Genomic DNA, 22,395 nt, shown 5'->3' with positions numbered 1-22,395 from the left:
GTATATACACTTGAACATACTTCTTGGCACATAAAAGTGATTGCTTTAAATATTTTTCGAAATTTTATAAATTAATTTAAAATAAAAAAGGTTTTATGATTGCTTCTATTCGAAGTGATCATGGTGGTGAATTTCAAAATCATCATTTTAAAATTTTTTGTGATCTAAATAAGCATAACCACAACTTTTCTACTCCAAGAAACTCTCAACAAAATGGAGTTGTTGAGAAAAAAAATAGGAGTTTACAAGAAATGACAAGAATCTTGCTTAATGAGCATAGCCTACCCAAATATTTTTGGGCCGAAAATATTAACACGACATGCTATATCATGAATAGGGTTTTTGTTAGACCATTACTTTCCAAAACTCCCTACGAATTGTGGAATAATAAAAAACCTAATATTTTATATTTTAAAATTTTTTGTTGTAATTATTTTATTTTAAATGAAAAAGATGCCTTAGAAAAATTTGATGCAAAATCTACCGAAGGCATTTTTCTTGGTTACTCCTCTATGTCTAAAGCTTTTCGTGTCTTTAATAAAAGAACTTTGATTATAGAGGAATCTATTTATATTATTTTTAATAAGCTTTTCGAATTTAATAAAAATAATTTGATATTTTAAATTTGAATGAAAACTCTCTTCCCCAAGCAACTTGGATGCATATTCTTCTAAAGAATTATTATCTAAATATTAGAAGTATGTAGATGCTCATTCTAAGGAGCTAATTATTGAAGACATCAAAAAGTGTTCAAACTTATTCTTCTTTTAAAAATTTTGTATGAATGCAGTTTTTTTAACTCAAATTGAACCAAAATACATTGACGAAGCCTAAAAGATGATTCATGGGTTATTGCATTGCAAGAGAAGTTAAATCAATTTGAGAGAAATGAGGCGTGGAAGCTTATTTCTAGACTTAGTGACCATTTAGTAATTAGTATTAAATAATCTTTAAAAATAGTAAGATAAACTTGGTATTGTGGTTAAAAACAAGGTTAGATTAGTGGCCAAATGTTTCAATTAGGAAAAATTTATCAATCATGAAGAAACATTCGCTCTTGTGGCTAGGCTTGAAGCCATAATGATTCTCCCTGCCTATGTTAGTTGTAATAATTTTAAGTTATTTCAAATGTATGTTAAAAGTATTTTTTTTAATGACTTCATTTCCAAAGAAGTTTATGTTGAACAATCACTCGAATATGAAAATACCATTTTTTTTAATCATGTTTTTAAGTTATCTAAGGCTCTATATGGTTTGAAATAAGCCCCAAGGGCTTGATACGAGAGACTTAGTTCTTTTCTAATTAAGAATGATTTTTTGAAAGGCAAGGTTGATACCACATTATTTATTAAATATTTTAAAAATAATTTTCTTACAGTTCAAATTTATGTTGATGATATTGTTTTTGATTCTACGAATGAATCTTTATGTGAATATTTTGCCGAAAGTATGAGCCAAGAATTCGAAATGAGCTTAATGGGCGAATTAATTTTTTTTTAGATTGTAAATTTAGCAACTAAGTGATGAAATTTTTGTGAGTCAAACTAAATATGCTTTAGATCTATTAAAATGATTCAATAGGATAGTTGTAAGGCTATTAACATACCAATAAGCACTTCCATAAAGTTAGATATGGACCATGATAGAGAAAATTTTAATCAAAAAACTTATAGGGGTATGATAGGTAGTTAACTATAACTCACCGTAACTAGACCGGACATTATTTTTAGTGTTGGATTATACGCTAGATTTCAATCGAATCCCAAGCAATCTCACCTAAAAGCTGTTAAGAGGATTTTTAAATATGTAAAAGGAACTCCTAATTTAGGATTATGGTATCTAAAATTTAAAAACTTTGAATTAATTGCTTATACCGATGCAGATTTTGCTGGATGTAGAGTAAATATAAAAAACACATCACGAACATGTCAACTCTTAGGTCATGTACTTGTCTCTTGGTCTTCCAAGAAACAAAACTCGATTGCATTATCTACGGCCGAAGCTGAGTATATAGTAGTCGGTGCATGTTGTGCTCAAGTTATATTGATAAAAATATATTAAAAAATTATAAAATTTATTAAAATATATATATATATATAATATGATAATACTAGTGCAATATGTTTAACAAAAAATCTCATTCAATACTCTAGAACTAAAGTTTCATTCTTCCTTTTGTCATAAAAATAAGAAGAGGAAGAAGAATAAAAAGATGAATTCATTCATCACAAGAAAAATCAAATTATAAGAACCAAATCCATGAAAGGATTTGAAATAAATCAAATCCATGAAAAATAAGTTTCATTTAATCAAGCTTCTACTATCGCAAAGAGAAAATGATTCATCATTAAAGATCAAAATGTGTATACTAAAAATTCATGAATCAAATCTCTTGTAAATAGAAGGAAGAAGGATTCATAAAAGATCAAGTTTACCAAAAATTCATGAATTAAATCTCTTCTTTAGTGAATTGAAAGAAGAAGGAACGAAGGAAACGATCTCGATTTAAAAAGAAAACTCAAGTTACGAAAAATCAAGAAATCCAAAAAATGTATAGAGGAATTCATGCATTTGGAACGAAGGAAACGATCTCGATTTAACATACATAATTCTCTTCTAATAAAATTAAATTGTTTCTCGTTTAAAGGTTTTATAAAAATATCAACTAATTGATGTTTTGTATCAATACATTCTAAAGATATATCATGATTATTAACATAATCTCTAATAAAATAATGTTTGCACAAACCAAAAAATGCTTGCACATCTAAAACAAAAATGCTAACTTGCCCATTTCAAAAAGCAAAAGTAGTTATCTTATAAAGTTTTTGCTTGCTTGCATGAACGGGTGAAGAAATTACTCGTATAGTTTAAAATACTTGCATAAATTGTTGAATGATTCTCCTTTTTGTTTTGTTGATGACAAAGGGGGAGAAACGATGAATGTTTTGAAATCACACCCAAAATAATGTTAATTATGTTATTATTATTGAATCTTGGATTTTGATGATGAAACCAATCGATAAATATTTATGTTTTAATCTACGTTTTGAGTGACGTAGGATGCTTCGATCAAGATGGGATAATTAAAGTAGGAAAAATCATGTTAGGCCGAAGGAACATGTCAGAAGATTGGACGTCGAGCCGGAGGAACGGTCGACGTATCGACAGAAGGCTTCGGGCATCGGGCCAAGAAGAGCGGATATTGCACCAAGGATATTGGAATTGTGGAGTCAACTGACCGATTGGGCAATAGGCCGCAAGAGAGGGTGATGCGCCAAAGAATCGGACGAAACATCGAGGGACCAATGACATGCCGAACAATTTGATTAATGCTTAGTATTAATTGTCTAGATCGAAGTATATTTTACATGTGCAGGATTAACTACGATAGCAAGGCATATAGCAAAATGAAGTCCCGGAGTCAAGATCGAGATAACGTTGGGAGTTCGAGAGTTCGTTGAAAGTTCGGACGTTCGTCGAAAGTTCTGTTGGAACTAGCCGAGAAGTCTCGGAGCTTGCGAGAGAAGCTCATCAGAACTTACCAAGAAGATCGTTGTGAAGTCCAGGAGCTTGCTAGGAGTCCGCCGGAACACTACCGAAAGATCGTCGGAAGTTCGTCGGAAGCTCGCCGGAAGAATAGACATATGGACTTGTTTAGCTTAGCAAATGTCTTAGGATTTCATAGTTAGCACGTAATTGGGCTTGGATTTGGGCCAACCTAATTAGGGGCCAACTAGGCCCATGTAAGAACTGTGTTGGGTCCAATAAGAGGCACAAACAATGCCCCAAGAAGTCTCACCGTTATGACACAGTCTTCGAGGTTATGTCAGGCGGTGGTACCACCAGTCTGGGTGGTTGTACCGCCCCTGGCAGGGTGCTAGGCGGTGGTACCGCTAGACTTGGGTGGTGGTACCGCCCAAGCAGTGTCAGTGTCAAATTGACACTGGGCGGTGGTACTGCTCGTGCCCGGGGAACCCGAGATGGGAAAGTTTTAGGCTCCAAGTTTGAATCAACTTGAAGCCTATAAATACCCCTCTCATCCCTGGTTAAAGAACACAAGCACAGAGTCTTCAAAAGTGAGAAAACGCTACTGCAATCTCTTTAGAAATTTCCTCCTCCACTCTAAGTTTAGAATTCTATAAGAGGAGTGTGAGTGCTTGTAAGGGTTGTCTCCTAAACCCGTGAAAAGGAGAAGAGAGGTGTAAAAGGTGATTGGCCTTCGCCTATTGAAGGAAGGCCTCTAGTGGATGTCGGTGACCTCGTCGGAGGAGGAAGCCAGAAGTGGATGTAGGTCACATTGACCGAACCACTCTAAAAATATGGTTTGCATTTTATTCTTGCTATTACCTTACTGCAAACATTTTTAAGTGCTTACTGCCTTCAGTTCATTTACGAATGTGTTTTAAGTTAAGATATTTCCGAGTTCGGGTTTTATCGTACAAAAGATTTTCCTAAACCGATGTTTTTATCCACTGCACTAATTCACCCCCCCCCCCCCTCTTAGGACTGACCCGATCCTAACAATTATGCATGATGTGATAAAATTGTGCATCTTATACTTTGATGACTTGAAAGTATAATGATGTATAATGTATAAAATTTTGGTATGATATATTATATTTGATCACTATGATCGAAATTGTTTCACTTGAATTCAAATGTTGTGATTCATTTTAAATTCAAGTATGTCTTATCTCAATATGACATATGGTTAGGGAGAATTAAAGTTAACTCGGTCATCAATTAGTTATCATCATCAAAATGAGGAAGATTGTTGAATCTCAAATTTTGATGATTAAATCAATTTATGAATTAATAATCTAATCCATGTATTGAGATAAGTGATACCAGACTAACTACGATCATGAGATAGTCAAAATGATTAATGAAGAATCCAATGATGGGTCGGAGTCAATGATTGGGCATCGAATCAGATGAATCAATTGTGATATACCAAAGGATTTGATGATGTAGTGAAAGCTCGCTGGAAGTTCATCAGGAGTTCGTCGAAAGTTCACCATGAGTTTACCAAAAGCTCGTCGGAAGATTGATGAGAGTTCTCCGAAAGTTCACTAAGAGTTCGATCGAACAATTGACGTGTTGGACAACTTAGATTCCTTGTATCATAAATTGTTTTAGCCTTAACTATCATAGTTATGACTTTAATTTGAGTTAGTTTTGAGAGAAATCTTACTAACTCAATTAAGGGCCAATTGAGCCCTAAATAAGACTGAATTTGGCTGATTGGATGGCTCATTCAGTCGCTTGGAGCCATGTCAGACGGTGGAACCGCTTGAGGCTCAGCCTCTCAGGTGGTTTGAGCGATGGTACCGCTCAGACCAGATGGTGGTACCACTGACAGTTAATGCTGTCATGTGGTGGTATCGCCCTATTAGGCAGTGATACCACTAGAGCTTGTCTAAGGCTCTATCAGGCGGTGGCACCACCCAGTGTCAGTTTGCAAGTGGTGGTACCGCCAGTACCCCAGAAACCCGGAATAAGATGTTTTTATTTCATTTTTTAAGCCATTGAGGCTTATAAATATCGCACCCTTTTATGCATGAAAGAGCACGTAAAGTGTGAACAAAAGTCCTCAGATTTTGATTGTAAAAATGTTGAAAAAGTGCTAAGTGTCATTCTCCTCCTTCTTTAGTCTTGTGATCAATCTAAGAGATGTGTGAGGGTTGTAAAAGATTGTCTTCTAAACCTGTAAAACAAAGAAAGTATTGTAAGAGGGTGATTGATCCTCGTCCATTGAAAGAAAATCGATAGTGAATGTTAGTAGCCTCAACGGAGGAGGAATTGAGAATGGATGTGGGTTACAACGATTGAATCACTATAAAATGGGTGTGCACTTTCTTGTTGCTTTTCATTACTATTGTTTTCTACATTAATTGCTTATCACTTTTATTCTAAGTCGAGCACATTTTTAATATTTTTTCGATATGTTTTTATCTATTTGAAAGTTTCGAATTGATTTAATTTTTATGATAGTACTAATTCATCCTTCTCTTAGTGTCATTCACGATTCTAATAAGAATAAGATCTCGATGAGATATGAAGAAGATTCACGTATGTTTTTTTCTTTTATTTTTTAAGATTCCAAGGTGATTTGCATACTAGTTAGTTCACCCTGAATCTATATGTACATGCAATAGCAAAATAGAAATCTCACATTCACTATAACAATCTATATAGTAAGAGTGACATCTTTTATATTAAAAGGTTAGAAGTTAATAAAAAAAAATTCATACCTTTTACTTTATCATCTTTAGTTTATAGTTTCACTCCCAAAATGCTTTTAAAATGAAACAATCTTGAGGATTAGACCTTTACTCCCAACTAAAAAAGAAAATCATTCATTTTTTTTTAAATATACAAGATATTTTTTGGACATAATTTGAATTTAGTGTCCCACGATATATGGTTGCACAATCCATATTGAAAGATATTATCCTCTTAACTTAAATATATATAAATATATATATATATATATATATATATGTTAAAATATAGATAATCTCGTTTTGTTACACTTAAAAACAAAAAAAATTGAAGGCAAAATACATCACCAAATAATAATAATAATAATAATAATAATAATAATAATAATTATTATTATTATTATTATTATTATTATTTTCCTCTCAAAAAATTGAAGGCAAAAAGGTGGGACCCACACCTAGAATGACAATCTTTTTTGTTTTCCCTTCTTTCTTTTGAGATGTAATATATATTTTTTAGTGAGTTGTTGGGTTAGGGTTGGGAATTGCTATAAATGACACCCAAAAGTGACCTTCTTCCCCCTCTTGTTGGGTATTTTGGTATTTGGGCGACTTGTGTGGGCTTGGGTGGGGTTTTCATCTCATATTTTGTGGCCGTCTCCGTTTCGGATTTGGGGGGAAAACCGAATTGGAGACGTGAGCGCTTCAAATCCCCGCCATCCGCTGTCGATTTCATCCCGATCGGTAATCTCTCCCTCTCCTCCGCTCCCCCACCGCGGTTTCGCCGATCGTACTTCGCCGCCTGTTACGGCCGCTGCCCGCAAAACCGCGTGCCGTTTAGGGTTTCTATAGGTTCGCGCGCTCCGAGACTTCTGCGGCGTTTTCTGGCCTTCTTTGGGTGCGATTGTTCTCCGGGCTTTCTCGTTGCTTCTTGCTGAATACGTTCGTTCTCTTCCTCCCGTGCTTTGTTCTCAAGTTTGGTGTTTTGGAACCAGGAGATCGTTCCGGTTTAGCTCGTAAATTAGTCTTAACGCCTTCTTTGCAATGCCAGCATGTTGGAGTTCGTATATGTCGTTTTTAGTTAGAATGTCGAACTTTGGTTTCGTTTCCCCTGGAAATCGCTTCCTTTTGTGTTCTTCTTCCGGGGGAGAGGATCCGATGAATGTAGTCAGGCTGAAACTTCTTTTCGCTCAATGTTTGACTCTCTACTTTCCTTTTATTTTATTATTAGGGTTGAGGCGATTCGTTGGTCTGCTGTATCGAAGGAATTATGCGAGTTTCTAACTGTGCTGTAGATTATGTTTACTTTGGCCCCGTGCAGTGAGATGTAAGAGGAAAGGGGAGCATTCTGATTGTCGGAAAGAAGGTCGGAGAATGGAATGCAACAAGGATGAGGCCCTCAGGGCAAAAGAGATTGCTGAAAAGAAGTTCCTGGAAAGGGATTTAAATGGTGCCAAGAAGTTTGCCTTGAAGGCTCAAAATCTCTTTCCGGCACTGGAGGGCATTTGCCAGATGATAGCAACTCTAGACGTTTATCTTGCCTCAGAAGAAATAGCTGTCGGTGAGAAGGATTGGTATGCAATTCTCAGTCTCAGTGTTTCGGCAAATGAAGATACAGTGAAGAAACAGTATAGGAAGTTGGCTCTCCAGCTTCATCCTGACAAGAACAGATCTGTTGGTGCTGAAGGTGCTTTTAAGCTCATTTCAGAGGCATGGAGTGTCTTATCTGACAAGTCTAGGAGAATGCTGTACGACCGAAAGAGAAGTGCTAAAGGGTTTTCACAGAAGACTTCTCAACCAAACAAAAATAACAATGTTCCTAGTAATGCAAATGGGTTTTATAACTTTGTCAACACTGCTGCATCAAAGGCACAGACTGTGAAGAAAAGCACTTATGTGACTCCAGCAACTGTGCATCCTTCATCTGAGCCTCCGGTGCCAGAAACATTTTGGACATGTTGTAATAGGTGCAAGATGCAGTATGAGTATCTAAGGTGGTATCTTAATCATACTCTTCTTTGTCCAAACTGCTATGAGCCCTATCTAGCTAAAGAAACACAGAGTCCTGCCAATGGTTGTAATTCCTCGGTCCCTTGTTCTGCTTCTCAGCAGCGTCACTTAAACTCTGACCATAACACAACTAGCAAAAATGCTCATGGTCTGGGGAGAAGTAATTCAACTTTTCCAGGCATGGGAACTTCAAGATTCCAGAATGGAGCAAATCTGGGTTCATGCAAAAACTTCCAGTGGGGCCCTTTTTCTAGAACTGCAGGAGTTGCAAGTGTGATTGCCTCATCAGCTGCCACTGCACAGGCTGCAAATCTCGACCATCAGACTTATGACAAAGTGAGAAGAGAGCATGAAGAGACAAAAGCAGCAGCTAGAAGGGATGATACTATTCACAGGAAGAATAGTGCCCCAAAGAGGAATGCTAATGCATGTGGGATCCTTAATGCAGGACCAAATGTTAGTTTACCCACAAAAAGAGGACGAGGCATTGGTGATAACTCAACAGAACAGCTTGGTGCATCTGAAACAAATAGGATGAGTGGAGTTCTTGGAGACTTTAAGTTCAGAATGGGTGTGAGACATGACAACTTAGGTAGAGAATTTTCTCATATGGATATTCGAACTATGTTGATTGAAATGAGTAAGTTAGCAATCGATAAGAAGATAGCAGAGTGGAAATCTGCTGCCACTGTGAAAATTGATGCAAAAGAAAATGCTAAAAAGAAACAAAAACTGGGTGAAACTGACAAAGAAGAGGTAAATGATGTGGTTCATGGGGATGCCACTAATCAAGACAGATCAGTTGAGTCTGTGACCAACACCAAACAGTTTACCATTGAGAAGAATTCATCAGATGTCCAATCTGCTGATTCAGATAATGAGAACAATGAACCTGTGTCGATTGATGTTCCTGATCCAGATTTTCATGATTTTGATCATGACCGTTCTGAGCGATCTTTTGGAAGTGATCAAATATGGGCCACTTATGATGACGAGGATGGTATGCCTCGTTATTATGCGCTGGTTCAGCAAGTTATTTCTTTGAAACCTTTCAAGGTGCGCATGAGTTTTCTCACTTCAAGGTCCAATAGTGAGTTTGGGCCTCTGAATTGGGTTGCATCTGGTTTTGCAAAAACCTGTGGTGATTTCAGGATTGGACGATATGAGGTGAATGATACAGTTAATATCTTTTCACATAAAGTCAAGTGGGAAAAGGGTCCCCGTGGTGTCATCAAAATTATTCCAAGAAAAGGTGAAACTTGGGCTCTCTACAGAAATTGGTCTCCAAAATGGAATGAACATACTCCTGATGATATCATCTATAAGTATGACATGGTAGAAGTCCTTGAAGACTATAGTGAAGAAGAGGGTGTATCTGTAATCGCTTTAGCAAAAGTATCTGGATTTAGAACAGTATTTCGTCGTCACATGGATCCAAAGGAATCAAAGAGAATCCCAAAAGAAGAAATGTTTCGGTTTTCACATCAAGTGCCTTCTTATTTACTGACTGGTGAAGAGGTTGAGAATGCTCCGAAGGGTTTCTTTGAGCTGGACCCTGCAGCAACTCCTTTGGAGCTTCTTCAAAAAATCTGTGAAAGCAAAAAGGAAGTGGCATTGGAGGCTGTTGAACAGGCAGTCAACTAGTAGCTGTTGCCTTGGTATTTGTTAGAACTTTCAGAATCATGTCAATCCAAGTCCATTTTGACATTTAGTTTCTGTTGCTGTATAGTATCAAAGGGTATATAATTTCAAAGATTTTACAGTTGGCGACTGGGACAAAGTTGCTGGATGAAGAGTTGTTTTTGCAGTTACTTGTAATAGGTGTCTGGCAATGATTTTGTCTGCAATAGGAAGATAGCTGAGACTTAAAAAAATCCGTTGAATACAGATTGCAGAGATTAAAGACTTTGCTTACTACAGCTTTTGCAGGTGTTTCCTTCAGAGATTGATACTTTGCGATTGGTAAGATGACCGCCACAGTCTCCTATTTATTGTACTTGGATGATTCATGCAGAATCTGTATATATTCCACTAATTTTCTATTTCTTTGTGATGTCCTTCTTGTATTCTTAGGTGAAGAAAATTGCATTTATTTTTTCTTTTATTTCTTTTATCTGGCATACTTTTTTTCTCATAGGAGACTGAACCCACATCCTGATGCTACTTTATTAAATGTTGTTTTCCTCAATGTTGTTAAGTATTACCTTGATGGCATTTTCATGCTGAATTGGTGGACCATAATTATCAATTTTGATATACACTTTCTTGTTTGTTTTCTGGAGAGGCATAGCTATTTGTTGTCTTCTCATGTCTTCTGGAATGTTATTAATTTTGATATACTCATTCATGAACGTTTTCTGGAGAGGCATAGCTATTTTTATCTTCTCATAGATGCCCAGATTGTTATCTATGTGGGAGTTATAGCTGTTGGCTTGAGATGCTTGCAAGCAAGCAGCACTATGTTGATCACATTTGCCAAACTTAAAGTTTGAAGGCTTTTAAAGAATTGGATCCAGATTGAATGAATCCTGTTTTACTATATATGTAAGTGCTCATCTTCTAGCTCATGAGTGAATGAATATTTATGGAGTTGAGGCATGCTGTTCCTCTGCATGTGAGACAATTGATAATCAACAGTGGATCTGTTTGAATGTCTCCTCCCCTATTTTTTAATATTATTTTTTTTCTCTGCCCTTCCTTCTCTTCTATTTTTTACTGTTGGATATAAACCTGCCCCTGACCCTTTTACCTAGACATGTTCGAAGTTCTAAGTAATCAAATAAAACATACCAAAGACAACTGACCATTAAAAATATAAGTCACTGCTACCAAATTGCTATAATAACAGACAATAGCTACATAACTGCATGGCATTGCTACAATATCACAGATTACTGCTACAACACCATCGTCCTCCAACATGGTATATCTACCTTCATGGTTCTGTTATTAACCCATCCAGCACAAACAGAATCTGCTATCACTAAATTTAGCTTCAAGGCCAGTTGTTGGATAAATTTGACTGAACAAAAATACTTATTAACCCATCCAGCACTAACAGAATCTGCTATCACTAAATTTAGCTTCAAGGCCAGTTGTTGGATAAATTTGACCTAACAAAAATACTTATGAAGAATGGCCTGGACAATAAACGTTAATTGTAAATTTTTCAATTGATCATAACGTTCTGCAAATTTAGATAATTTTGGACTATTGACACTCATCTACCGGCAAGATTGAAAAGCAATATGCTCAGTCATTTCAGGTCAGTAATGTTATCTGCCATCAACTTAATAATTGACAGTTGCATTTAATGTTTAAATCAGGCATGACGGAGTGGTAGCCCTTGTAGACTTTGCCCCAGTCCTGTATTAATCTTGCCACTCTAATAGTAAGTGATTCAAGAGATTTCTGCATCTTCTGGCAATAGTGTCATTCCCCAATATTTTACAATTATACTGCCAAGAAGAGTTATTAGATGCAGAATCACTTCAGTTCAGTAGGAAATAGGGACTGCAAACCTATTGTCTACAGTGGTCAGCTGTTCTTCTAAACCCATTAGGATGGCTCCCATGAGGTAAAGACGAAATAGACTTGAATGGGTGATCACAATAAACAAAATGCTACTTTTATTTGTATGGGCAAGAATATTGTGTTTACTATTATGGAATAGTTATATCTTGATTTCACTAGTTATTTATTATTTTTATTAGCGATTATGTTCCTTTTTTGGTATGGACCACTTGAAACATTGCTCAAGTAGTCTCTCTCTTAAGACATGCACAGACACATCCCTCTCTCCTGACGATTAAAATGGCATGTTTTGTTGATTCTCCTTTTGATTGTCACTTGTGCTGTATCAAGTTTACAGTTGAGCTTTAAGACCCAGAACATGGTTATGTGACAGTAATGGAGCTATGGGTGGTTAGATTCACATGGAAAAGAGAATAAAAAATAAGGTAAGATATACTAGGTGTGGTTTCATAACTACCAACTTAAGCTTTTCAATCGTATTCCAATTACCATGTTAATCGTCTTGTCAGTTTGGTATTTACATCATTGGATCTCATTGTTCTTGGTTATGTCGACTGATGGATGCTATGTGTGTCAACCTTTAAATGATGATGGCTAGACTATAAGGTACATTGAGTCAAGGATTTCATAGTTCACTTACGGATTGGCTTGTGAAAGGAAGTGTGATTATGTGGTTTGATAGTCTCACATTAAAGGGAGATTGTTAGCACATGTGGCAGTGGTTACTGGTTACTCCCATGTGGTTAAGAAAAAGCAAACTCAGCAAGATACTCTAGGTGTTGGCACATAATTTATGAGCTTCAGTTTTTTGAATTTATTGTACTCCGGTTACAATATTGATGCCCTTGCCAATTTGGTATTTTCACTCCCGATAAGGAAAGATCTCCCTAACAAAGACGGGTTCAAATGGATTTCAAGATTGGTAAAACTTCAATCTATCTTTGGATGTGTTTGATTAGAACATTTTTCAACAACCATGCGTGTTATATTGATTCCTCAAATTATCACTCATCAAGCAAGCATTTGAACAAATAATACAAGAAGTCAAGTCTATCAGTGCCTACTTCAATGGATTGTGAATGCAAAATCATGGTCCTGGAAGCACAGATAAAGCTCATTAAACATAGAGCATGTGATAAGATATAATGCTAAAGGTCACGAATAAATCATTATGTCACTAAGTTTGGAAATTGACATATATTGCTGGCAAAATGACTTCTACATTCAGGAATGGTTACATAGACTGTCATGTTGACAACAATAAGCCATGTTAGATATGTATGTATGTCAGAGCAGGACATCCCTTTGACTTAAGTTGTACTATTCCAATACCTGACAATATAACATGTAGGTACTCTTATGATTCAAAGGTTTCTTATTGCCACCGCTAATTTTTCTTTCTTCCATAGTATAAGATGGATATTGTATTTTCTTTTGTATTTAGCTATCCTTCTCCATGCATCCTCTAACCTATATTTTCTTTCCTTGACAAATCAATTGTGTTGTATCTGCATTTGTATCATTCAATACTGCCTAGAAGGCTAATCATCTCAATCTGCATTCTGTTGCTCAATGTCATTCTTGAGCATTATAATTGTGATAATTCTGAACCAAAAGTATATGCACCATGAAAAGCAACTAAATGCTTTTGCAGGCATCATGCTTGATGATTGTATGCCCAAACATAAGGATCCAGTAACCTCACATTACTATGATGAATCTTTTGGTAATAATTAAGCTGGGAAAAAAGATGATTCTCTGGCAGTGTGATCTTTGGATGAGATCAGTAGAGGAGTAAGTTGATAGTCTATTTTTGGTGGAATTTTGTCTTCAAAACATACAGGTTACATACTTCAGAAAGCATGAGAGCTTTGGGTTCAAGCTGCCATTTAGTCTTGAAGAAACTCAAGGTAGTTCTATGAGATGAAAATTTTGAAGTGTGAAAAGATATGAAAAAACCTTTGGTGGTCATGACCCAAAATTGCTGTGGTTGGCTTTGGGATCAAAGTAGTTTAGATCATTATAAGCACAGATCAATATAGGATTGATGTTATTGTGTCACAAGATATTGAAGACAATTACTGATTTTTTTTTAAAACTTCTTTTGAATTATCTGAATTGTTTTTTAACTTTTATTCTTTATGGACCCTGATTTTCATAATTTAGTCAAGAACACTAGATATTCTCAACAGATTTCCTTCCCAAGCAGGTCTGGGATTTGCTTCTATATAGAGTTTCTATTAGCATTAATCTGTTTTTTCTTAATGTCGATTCAAGGCAACTTGCCAACTTTGCATAGATATTATTTTGGCTGCTTATATGGAAGTTGTAACAGTGTGGCTTCTGGTTGTTGTTACTGTTTTCTGCTTATATGGAGCTTCATAAAGAGGCTATCTTTATTTTCATGCTTGACATTTTTAGTCAAGCTGTTGCCCTGTAGGTTATTGCAAATGCTTAATCTGGTAATGAATAATTTATTAGAGAAAGCAAATAGAAATAATCATGGACTAGTCAGTCAGTGGAACCAAACTTCAGCAGATTCAAGCATTGTGATACTATGAAGTGTTACTGATTTTTGTGTATTTTATTATCTCAATACATTGAGGATTATCTGACAGTGTTTGCACAAAATCATCCTTTTGCTTTGATGAACTGAATACTCCTTATTGTTAAGTTTTAGTTGCTTAAGTTTGTCATTTGTTTTTACTATATTAGGACCTATTTCTTATGGTCATTGTTACTAACTCTTTTTTAAGTTTTCTCATGTATCGAAAAAAGCAGAATGATTGGAAGTTGAAACATAGAAATTAACATGATTTTTTCTTTCCATAAGAATATAAATGCTTTGCATATGCTTCACTTCAATTAGCACTTCAATATTGTGCAAGAAAAATTAGATATTGATATTGATAATTAACATTGTCCCTAGAAACAATTCAATTCAAACGATGCAGATTTTGTTACTATCAACATAAAAAATCAAAATCATATTTATATTTGAACATGCCAGTCTTATGCTCTTTTTCATGCCACACAACATAATTGGCTAAATTTTTTGTATCATCATTGTTTCATGGCTCAATAATAGATCATTTTATAATTTTGAAATTTTCTTAAGGTGAATTGAAGAAATAAAAAACAAACGCAGATGTATGAGACTAAGAGCTGGCTCTCTATTTTGATTCTACAAGGCTAATAAAATTCTTTTAAAGAGGGAAAATATAATATTTTCATTGTTCCATCCTAATGCTTGTGCCATAGGGCAAGAGTGTCATTACATCTGATGCTTGGATGACCATAAAAGGACACTCAAGATTTTTCATGTGAATCTGATTTATGATTTTGACTAGACAATGGGATGTGAATTATTCTTGTTGTTTATAGAATTTGTATGTTGCTGTTATGTTGACATGACTGATATTATGTTTTGCTGCCTTTAGGAAAACTCAGAGATAAGGGTAAAAAATTAACAAAATATTCTTTTGTGTTGATGACTTATCTTGGGAAAACTCAAATGCTAGTTGACCAAGACACAGATTGGTGCCTTATGATTTTTATAAAATATGAACCTTGAATTGTTATCTGTGATTCTTATCTTTATCTGAATTATGATTTAGAGAATTTGTTTAGTGACTTGACCTGGTGGAGAATTCAGCTAAAAATGGTACAGATTGTACAATCCAAAATACTGGTACTATACTTGTGTCGAGACTGATTGCCATACTAGTATTTAAAGCCATATTTAAGACATATTTTCATCTATTTCCTGTGTGCTCAGTTACTATTCTCTTTTATTTTTACAGCTTTTGAGCTGAATTTCCAGACTAAAGACAAGTTTTGATGAATGCCCACCACCGTCTGTGCATAGCTGATAAAGCAAGCCCAGAGGTCTGGGCATGGTGGAATTTGACCCGGTTGCTTCTGGAGATTCATTCCCTGGGTTCTATGGCTGATGGGTATAGATTTTACCATGTTTCCCTCTTTAGTGCTTTGCTTGTTTCCATTCACATTGGAAACATCAAGGTAACAGGTTTAAGAAGATCATGGGAGTTTGTTATCGGTTGCTGATGATATACAACTAATGGTGGGTTTTGTTCCTCATTTGCCAGACCATGCTTTATACCATGGCTGTGAAATGGTTGATGATTGAAGACTCCTTGTTAAATTCCACCGATCATTCAACAGGAATTTTCCTTTCTCTTTTTACATATCCTAGTGTTTCTTTCAGTTGCATTTTAATCCACTCATATTGCCTTGCACTCAGAATATGAGGTTTTATTAATCTGACTTAAATACTTGGGTTTAAGGCTTGATGCCAGTGGTTATGGCCATGTTAAACCCTAAACTTAATTTGACCATTTTAGATGCCAAGTGAGCTAGTTTATAGGTCTTAGTTTATAGGCCAACTTAATTGTCTGTCCAAGCACTAAAATTGGTGAGTTGGCTGTTATATTCTCAATGGTTTATTGCATCCATCAATGACATGCATGGAAGTCCTGCCTTCTTTTCCTCAGAAATGCTAGATTCCTGAGAATGTTATGTCAACAAGCTAAAAGATTTTCTATATACTTTCTTGTCTCTGCAGAGCAATAAGGTAGCAAGAATGTTTTTCCTAATGTGTTTTCTACTTAAGATGCATCCATGTTTGAAATCTGTTTCTAGCTAGAGTTGCCACTCTCTCTTCCAGGATCTGTTACCTTATGCATCAATGTGTGTCAGTGGCAACATCGACCATCTGCCGCAGGTATCCAACTTAATCTCTACTTTAATGCTGTCAATACACTAGCCTTTTACTCCCCATTCAACAACTGCTTCAGATTTTGTTATACTTACATTTTTTTTTATTGTGATTAGACGTTCAATTTTAGCTTCTGGAGGCTCCAAAAAAAATTAAATTATCTTCATTCATTTCACGAGTTATTTCTGATCTGGAAGTCAAAATGGGGTTCACATGTTTATGACTATAGAAGAATGGTACGTGATATCTTATGTGTGTTTAGGTCGTGTGTATGTTTAACATTGGACGAGTTCAGAATTAGTTCATCTAGCTGACCATATGATTGATATATGTGTGTTTGAGAGAGAGAGAGAGAGAGAGAAGAGAGAGAGAGAGAGAGAGAGATTTGTAGTTATTATCTGATAATTGATTAATAGCACAATGAGATGTTAAAAAAAAAGATGGAAGTAATAAAAAGTATTTGAGTTTAGTGGACAGATGCTACTGGGAATCATCTAAATATTTGGAAGGGTAAATTTACAGGGGCAAATATGATACTTCCAAACTATGAAAGGATAGATGTGTAGAGTCCCTTTAAACTAAAGAATGTGTCTGTTATCTATTTTATTTGGTTGAAGTAAGCGCCTACTAGGACAAGGTTATATCCATAACATTTTCTTAGTTTCCGACGTGTATTCCTTTAAATTATACGTAGTAGGGCACTTTTTGTAGCTTTGTGTATAATGTGACGTCGTCTATCTCTCTCTCTATCGTGAGCAAATGCTCCAACTTTTTGAGTCACAGTATTGAATGACATAGTTGGCTACTCTGTTTTATTATCATCTGCAACACCCTCTCTCCCCACGTATCGTGGAAGTATTCGGGCAGTGTTGTATATATGTACTCTGAGGAGATCAGTAGCCCAAAAAGATACAACTTCGTTTTACCAATGTTAAACAGTGAAAGTCGATTTAATCTTATGATTTTGTTGGTTGGCATCTCTAAAAAATTTAATGCATAAGTTATGAATATTAAACATCTAGTAAATTGACTTTGACATCTCAGATTGAATGAGAACTTGATCAGTGGATCCGGTGAAAATTGACTTGAAATATTTTTGTAGGGAGATTTTGGTGTGACCCAGTCATCATCAGGCACCTGCTTCCTCTGATTGATTGTTAATGGAGCCGATGATGTTTCTACGGACAAACCCATGCGACCGGCCCCCATCACGCAGATAAGTAATATATTAGCCATTGCATTCCATCATTGTTTGCCGGTGCCATCTGCTGTGCCTCGAGGACCTTTTGCCCCAGCCAGGATTCACATAGTGATGATACATACAGCGACCTCGCTGCACTTGTACCATCCTAATGGGTCACTATTGTTGTGTTATGCTTGTACCATCCCACGTTCGTGCTTCGATAGCTCAACCATATATTCGCTCTTCACCTATTTTATTTTCTCCCTTTGCAGGTCTTGTGAGATCACAAAAGGTTAAAGGTACGTTGATTTTTTCAAGAGTATGTGTCAAATGAATTCAAAACATATTACATTAATCCATATCTTTATACAATAAGCAGTCAAATATCTTTTTCTTCTTTCTTTTATTATTACTTTAATCTGGCACTAGCATAGCAGCAGTCTCTGTTTATGTGCATGGCATGTGATTTCCTTAGTGTATAGCTAATCACTGTTCTCCAACCGATGGAGCTCCCATAATGAGGATCATGGAGCAACAGTGCCAAATGTTCTGCTCCTAACATCCTCTCATCAGTCACATATAAATGATCCTTAATCCTTTATAACTAGAAAAATATTTTCTAGATATCTTTTATTACGATTTTATGATGATGTAATGTATTCATTCGGCTTGTTGTTTTCTGATAGGTTGACCTCCACATGCCCGGTCTTAATACAACGGCGAATAATGCCCGTATTAGGTTGATCATGCAGCCGCACCCATCAAATCGTATGCGTTGCCTCACCAGCAAATGGTACGCGACGTACTCATCCTCGAAGTTAACTTCTTGGAATTGAATGTTGCATCGAGATATGAAGATTGCATGTGCATATAGAGCAAAAGATTTTGCTTTGATGGGCACTTTTGAATCCGATTTGCCATGTGGATCAGCGGAGTTAGATCGATGCCTCACGGTGGCCCCGAGCATTGGATTCCTCCATGCAAGTACGAGGGAGGGGACGAAGCTCCATGCACCGCCGTCCACCCACCCATGTCCTCGATGAGCAAGCAGATTAATCGGCAAACATATGCGTTCGTCTCTGGATCATCAACCGAGAAAGGAGAACTGTTGTAGGATTTGGATCATCAGAAAGCCTCGGTGACTTCAGATCGGAGGAAATGGCTCCGTTGAAGCGGAAAAGATAAAGCTCCGTTCCCGAGGAGCAGCGCGGCAGAAGAGGACAGGGAGGAGGGGGGAGGAATTTGGAAGCAAAGCTGAAGACGACGAAGCTCTTGGCTGCGTGAGACGTGCCAGTCCGCACGCTTCGCACGTGCATTCTCTGCCACGTCCGCCAGGCCTTGTCCCTACAACCGCGTCTCCTCCATGGCCTCTGCTACTTACTGCGACTGAGGGAGACGAAGGAGAGAGCGGGAGCGCTGCTTGCCGGCTTTGCTTCGTTCGCGAGCGTCGAGCGACATGGGAGAGGTATCGGAAGTCGAGGTTTTCGATTGATTTTTGTTGGTTTTCGGTTGGTCTCGCTGATTCTTGCGGAAAGCTCCTATCTTGTCCAGGAGGAGAAGAAGCCGGAGAAGGAAGGGAAGAAAGAGCCGCCGCCGCCGCCGCCACCGGCTGCTGCGGCAGAGGAGGAGAAGGAGAAGAAGGATGGAGGTGTCGGCGACGGAGGCGAGGGGGAGAAGAAAGAGGGAGAGAAGAAGGAGAGCGAGAAGGCGGCCGAGAATCCACCGCCTCCGCCACCGCCGCCGCCGGAGGAAGTGGTGATGAAGGTCTACATGCATTGCGAGGGGTGTGCCAGGAAGGTGCGCCGATGCCTCAGAGGCTTCCAAGGTACCAAGATGTCAAAGCATGATCTTTTAAGTTAAATTGCTCCTAAAAATGGATCTTTTTTTGGTGCTTCGTCTGGATTGGAAGGCGTGGAGGAGGTGGTGGCGGACAGCCGGACGCACCGGGTGGTGGTGAAGGGGAGGAGGGCGGCGGAGGATCCCATGAAGGTGGTGGAGAGGGTGCAGAAGAAGAGCGGGCGGAAAGTGGAGCTGCTGAGTCCCATTCCACCTGCGAAACCGGAAAAGGAGGAGAAGAAAGAGGAGAAGCCCAAGGCAGAGGAGAAGAAAGAGGTGAAGCAATCACATCACTCACCACTCTTCTTCTTCTTCTTCTTCCTCCTCCTCCTGTTCTCATCTCAACTTGTGCGCCGCAGCCGCAGGTGATCATTGTCGTGCTCAGAGTCTACATGCATTGCGAGGCCTGCGCCCAAGAGATCAAGAAAACGATCCTAAGAATGAAAGGTTACTCCTTTACATCATTTCCCCATTTGAACTCGGAACCATGCAAGACTTGTTCTTGCAAGGATCAAAGCTCGCGTCTTTCTAACAATTGTAGATGATTCGATCTGTTGATGGATTCTGAATCGCATGACATTGATCTAAATTTCTAGTTCTTGTTCCACGAGCTCGCACCTTCTCATTTGGGTTTGCGGAAACAGGGGTGCAGACGGCGGAACCGGACCTGAAGAGCTTGGAGGTCACGGTGAAAGGCGCGTTCGACCCGGCGAGCCTGGTGGCGTACGTGCACAAGCGGACGGGGAAGCACGCGGCGGTGGTGAAGCAGGAGCCGGTGGAGAAGAAGCCGGAGGAGCCAGAGAAGGCCAAGGCCGAGGAGCCGCCACCAGCTGAGGCGGCGGGAAAGGACGAGAAGAAGTCCAGTGGTGGAGAGAAGAACGAGAAGGAGAAGAAGGGTGGGGAGAACAAGGAGGAAGAGAAGAAGAAGGAGGAGGGCGGAGGGGAGGACTCGAAGAAGGACGGCACCGTCGCAGCGGAGCAGAAGAACGGGGACAAGAAGAAGGAGGAGCAGGAGGAGAAGAAGGAGGCCAACGGCGGCGGCGGAGGAGTAGGGCAAGGGGCGACGGAGGTTCCGGCTGCCGTCGTGGCCGTGGCGGCGACGGCGATCGACGGCGGCGGAGCGGGTAAGCCGAAGAGGAACGAGTTCTATTACTACTACCCGCGCTACCCCGTGGAGTACGCTTACCCGCCGCAGATCTTTAGCGACGAGAATCCTAATGCATGCGCTGTCATGTGATCAAAGGTTTGTGGATGGGGAAGCATAACATTCCATGTGTATTTTTCTTCTCCATTCCCCTATGAAAAATATATATATTATATAAATATTCCTAATAAGATGTTGTCATCTCTAATATTGTTCTCTTTATTTCTCTAGAAACACCCTACTTTGGTTATATATATATATATATATATATATATATATATATATATATATATATATATATATATATATATAAATGCGTTTAATTCGTTGCAATTGAGGTGAGGATCATATGCTAATATGTGAATAATCAAAATAATAAAAAATAATATCCAAATGATTCTATAAAAAGATAATGGTAAGGGTGTATGTATCGATTGTTTGAGAACTTGAAGATTCTTTGACTAAGTTGTATATGAAGCGTAAATAGGTGCAAGACATGATTAATAGCAAATATGTACCACCAAGCTTGGACGTCATTTATGCTACTCTCATCTGCTCCTCGAGTCACTATATTTCACGAGCCGGTGGCGCGCATCTAAACCATGAGGAACAAAGGCGAACTACGTACATATATAATTCATCTCTCTCCTGGAGCCTTATCATGATGGTTGATCAGAGTCAGGGGTGATGGCATGTGAAGGACGGTATTGATTGCTAAACTCCAAAGAGCATCACATCATTCCTTGTACGTGCCATTTTGATGTGCTTGTGCGAGGCCGTGACTCCACAGCCGGCGACCTCTCGTACTTGACAGAGACTGCCACTGTCCACAGGGACGAAGTGCCTCCCATCCCCACCCCACCCCCCCCACCATGTTGGAGTTGAACCCAGCGTTGTCTTTCTGCTGCTAACACATCACTGAGACACTGAGAGACTTGCATGAACAATTAATTGCTTTGGTGATATACATGTAAAGAAAGTATACCTTAAGTGCTCTGAAGCCTGTACATACTTTTCCTGCACCCTCAATCTTCTCTGCATGTTGGAGTTGAATCCAGTGTTGTGTTCCCGCTAAAGACACCTTGAGACCTTCTGCTACAAATTGATCAGCTTCAAGTTTTCTGAATCGTGTTGCCTATATATGATGTGGTTGAAATATAGGCAACTTCATCTACAGAGAGAGAGAGAGAGAGAGAGTTCTTTGGTGATACATATGTTATCTCAAGTATTTAAGCATCAAACTTGAGTTTTCGGAAGCCTATACGTACTTGTGCTGCACGTTTCATCATCTCATCATGTCTGATACGTCAAGTGAGACAATAGTTTGCCACCCCCTGGACCGATAGATCAGCCCTCGGACTGCTGTATTCTTTACTGCTCATCAGATGAATGAAGGTGGTTCTGTGGGGTATAAGATGACTCAACAAGAAGAAGCAGTTGTGTAAAAGAACTCCGATTTGATTCTATCCATGATGTTTTCCGCAGTTGCTCCAGCTGATTTGTGGATCTTGCCATTGCAGCATACTCTCATCAAGAATCATTCTCATGTCCAAAGTCTTCGATCACTCACCTGTTCAGCTATGTATCTCACATAACCTTCTTGTTTCTTGGATAAGAAAAAGCTGAGCGTTTTTCCTGCATCACAAGCGACTGAACATCTTACGCATCTCTTACAGATATCTGAAAGCTCCACCACTCTCTCTCTCTCTCGGGTGGATAGTGT

At 38.2% G+C, this 22,395-nt stretch overlaps 2 protein-coding genes across 8 annotated transcripts; both read left to right on the top strand.

Annotated features, from left to right (window-relative positions):
- Window positions 1-6,825: 6,825 nt before the first annotated feature.
- Window positions 6,826-15,979, top strand: LOC103970715 (uncharacterized). 6 transcript variants are annotated; one of them, XM_065089600.1, is made up of 4 exons: window positions 6,826-6,971; window positions 7,459-10,199; window positions 15,575-15,794; window positions 15,881-15,979. In XM_065089600.1, the coding sequence occupies exon 2, from the start codon at window positions 7,602-7,604 to the stop codon at window positions 9,879-9,881; it is 2,280 nt and encodes a 759-aa protein (XP_064945672.1). In that variant the 5' UTR covers window positions 6,826-6,971; window positions 7,459-7,601; the 3' UTR covers window positions 9,882-10,199; window positions 15,575-15,794; window positions 15,881-15,979. The 6 variants fall into 6 exon arrangements, with proteins under 6 accessions (XP_064945672.1, XP_064945674.1, XP_064945669.1 ...); XM_065089602.1 differs by having other exon boundaries at window positions 7,549-10,199; window positions 15,575-15,979; XM_065089597.1 differs by having other exon boundaries at window positions 15,575-15,979.
- Window positions 15,980-16,600: 621 nt separating this feature from the next.
- Window positions 16,601-20,906, top strand: LOC135597098 (heavy metal-associated isoprenylated plant protein 7-like). 2 transcript variants are annotated; one of them, XM_065089609.1, is made up of 8 exons: window positions 16,601-16,745; window positions 17,612-17,991; window positions 18,379-18,485; window positions 18,623-19,157; window positions 19,244-19,517; window positions 19,602-19,804; window positions 19,888-19,975; window positions 20,173-20,906. In XM_065089609.1, exons 4-8 carry the CDS (start codon window positions 19,149-19,151, stop codon window positions 20,763-20,765), a joined length of 1,167 nt encoding a protein of 388 aa, XP_064945681.1. In that variant the 5' UTR covers window positions 16,601-16,745; window positions 17,612-17,991; window positions 18,379-18,485; window positions 18,623-19,148; the 3' UTR covers window positions 20,766-20,906. The 2 variants fall into 2 exon arrangements, with proteins under 2 accessions (XP_064945681.1, XP_064945680.1); XM_065089608.1 differs by lacking the exon at window positions 16,601-16,745 and having other exon boundaries at window positions 16,955-17,991.
- Window positions 20,907-22,395: the final 1,489 nt, after the last annotated feature.

The sequence above is a fragment of the Musa acuminata genome, chromosome BXJ1-11 (genome assembly GCF_036884655.1).
Source record: "Musa acuminata AAA Group cultivar baxijiao chromosome BXJ1-11, Cavendish_Baxijiao_AAA, whole genome shotgun sequence".
In the NCBI taxonomy this organism is placed as follows: Eukaryota; Viridiplantae; Streptophyta; class Magnoliopsida; order Zingiberales; family Musaceae; genus Musa; species Musa acuminata.
Note: the sequence above shows the minus strand (reverse complement) of the source record. Positions and strands in the feature narration are given on the sequence as shown.

Excerpts from the sequence above, each read along its gene's own strand:
- LOC103970715 (XM_065089602.1), top strand. The coding sequence starts at position 7,602 with ATGGAATGCAACAAGGATGAGGCCCTCAGGGCAAAAGAGATTGCTGAA.
- LOC135597098 (XM_065089609.1), top strand. Across the intron at positions 19,518-19,601 it reads ATGCCTCAGAGGCTTCCAAG|GCGTGGAGGAGGTGGTGGCG; the intron begins GTACCAAGATGT and ends CTGGATTGGAAG. Across the intron at positions 19,976-20,172 it reads AACGATCCTAAGAATGAAAG|GGGTGCAGACGGCGGAACCG; the intron begins GTTACTCCTTTA and ends TTGCGGAAACAG.